The 2,412-nt window shown below is 43.2% G+C and overlaps 1 protein-coding gene across 1 annotated transcript in view; it reads right to left on the minus strand.

The window, feature by feature from the left end:
* Positions 1-200: 200 nt before the first annotated feature.
* The window catches only part of LOC101849603, a gene marked incomplete at its 3' end in the record, with an annotated part of 3,650 nt that continues 1,438 nt past the window's right edge, over positions 201-2,412 (minus strand). The window contains 1 exon segment of the mRNA XM_013080708.1: positions 201-1,878. Coding sequence (XP_012936162.1) covers positions 201-1,878 — 1,678 coding nt within the window.

A 2,412-nucleotide genomic window follows, 5' to 3' on the forward strand; every position in this document is an offset into this window, starting at 1 on the left:
ATGCCCAAAAATTGACGAGAGCCTGATTCCACCACGCTGCCTCACATTTGGGAACCGAAAAGGATCTGAGTTATAGAGGGAAGCTAGTGATTATAGAAGAGACGACAAAATGGGTTGCATTCAAAGGTGGAATAGCCTTCTATGTAGTAAGAGTGAGCCGCTGCACCTTACAAACCACACCAACAACACCTGTTACTTACTTAAAAACGAAAGTCGAGAGCAGAGGCAGTGTATTGGGTTCCCGCCAAGTAAGAGGGAAAGTCCGTGGGCTTTCGTCTGAGGATGTTTGTCCAAAGCCGTCATTTCCTGCTGCTCCAGGGTGGAGATGGCATTGTGACGTAAGTCCAGGACCTTCAGCGCGGGCATGTTAGAAACGTCGAGTCCCAGAGAAGTGAATTTGTTTTGTGTCAGTACTACAGTGGTCAGTTTCCAGTTGGTGGAAAATGTGCGTCGGGGGAAAGAGTGGAGACGATTGTCACTCACCTCGACGTGCTCAAGTTTCGGGGTTGCATCGAACCATCGTTCGTCAAAGATTAAATGAAGAAAGTCTTTGCTGGCCAAAGAATTCAAAATGATAGTCTGCGCATTTGGAAACATTTTAAAAAAGTTTACTCTTATGAAACGTTTCACCTCCGATCTTGTGATGTCCACGAGTGTCGTGTTTTCAAGTCCTGTTATAATCCCGTACATTTCCAGTCGAGAACTGCTGACATAGCGGAATTCTCGAAAGTTTTCTCCTCCCCACACATGAAAGTTGTGTATTGGAAAAACACCCAAGGAACCGAAAAATATGCACTGTTTGAGTGTTTTGGGAATTTTAATTGAAAACGCAGATTTGTCTAAAGCGGTCGAAGTTTGCGGCACGGGTTTCAAATGTGAAAAGTGGCGTCTTTGAAATACCGTGGCCTTTTTGTCACTGTTCAAACGATCGTGGATTTTACTTGAGGTCAACATAGTTTCGCCTTTGAAAGTTTCAAAATGTTCTGAGCTCGTTTGATATTCACTGCTCACATTTTGATAACTAGACAGTTTGAAGTGAATATCTGGCCCACACCATTCAAACCCACCGTATTGTAGCTCCTCAAGTCTTTGGAACTGAAATATATTCAAAAGTAGAACTCTTTGTTGATGTAGCCTTCCTAACAACTGCTTGGTAAACTGCAGACTTCTCACGCATCTCTTCATGTTGGATGGGCCATCAAATCCACGAGAGTCCATGGACCCAATGCTGCACTTGTTCCAAATCAGTTGTAAAAAACATATGCCTCTTAGATACTTCACATCATCCTTTTTTATATCTCCGTCTGCGAACATTTTCTCTGGGGTGGCCCATGTTCCTTGCAGACCCAAACTTTCAAGTTGGATCACAGTCATCGTTTTGTTTTCAAAGGGCCACAGAGACCGAAGAACGATCTTGTTTGAAATACTCGTTTCCTTCATCCGGAGGACTTGCAATGTCTCCAAGTATCGGAATACTCCAGTTTCAAAAGCTACTTCATAGCCCATTGTTGAGGAAGCGAGAACAAGCTCTTGCAGAGACACGTTCTGGAAACCTGCCAGGCTTTCGTTCGTTATTTTGGTTACATTAGAGCAGTCAATATGAAGGTAGATCAGATTCTCCAAACTGGCAAAGTCTTGTCCCAAGTACAAAGTTGAATTTCTATCCAGTGATAGTCTCTGTAACTGCTTTAGGTCAGAAAACGTCTTTGCAAACGCTTTATGTGGATGTTTCGTCTCCCCGTTCCTGTTGCCTTTTAGGTACAAATTGACGACGTTTGGTACGTGAGAGAAGATACGTGGAGGAATCTGAGACAAATCAATGTTGTTGTTTTCCAGATTTAGCTCTTCCAGTCGTCCAAGTCCCATCAACGCATTCTCCTGTAACAAAGGAGTCAAAGAGATAGAAGGAAAGCCAAACGCAACAGCGCAACAATTCAAAAACGTCAAGACATCAATCAGATATTGACAAGAAACGGCACGTTAATATACCATATTATATACTTGCTTGTAATAAGAACGAGTTTTAATATTTTTAAGATGAGACCAAAAAGTATTCTTTTCTTCTTTCTCTCTAGGCGTAGTGCGTCCACTGCAGGATGCAACCCCCTGAACAACGACACCCACTGTTTTATCAGCTGTCTTTCGTGTCCAGATTATACCCGTCTGCTTTCTGACGTCAATTTGTCATGGTTTTTTTCCGGTTTTCACAAAAGTACACCACCACCCCCCTCCGGTATTACGCGTGCATCATACAGCCAGGGTCAGACCCAACAAAGGGGGCCATCCCACCGAGGAAGAAATGGTCCATGCCTACGAGGCTGGGGGTACAAACCATGAAACTATTAGTAATCATTACAAGAGAGAAAGTACTAGGCACGTAAGTTCGATCTTCTGCTTTTTTATAACAGCTAC

Source organism: Aplysia californica, unplaced genomic scaffold, assembly GCF_000002075.1.
Source record: "Aplysia californica isolate F4 #8 unplaced genomic scaffold, AplCal3.0 scaffold00096, whole genome shotgun sequence".
In the NCBI taxonomy this organism is placed as follows: domain Eukaryota; kingdom Metazoa; phylum Mollusca; class Gastropoda; order Aplysiida; family Aplysiidae; genus Aplysia; species Aplysia californica.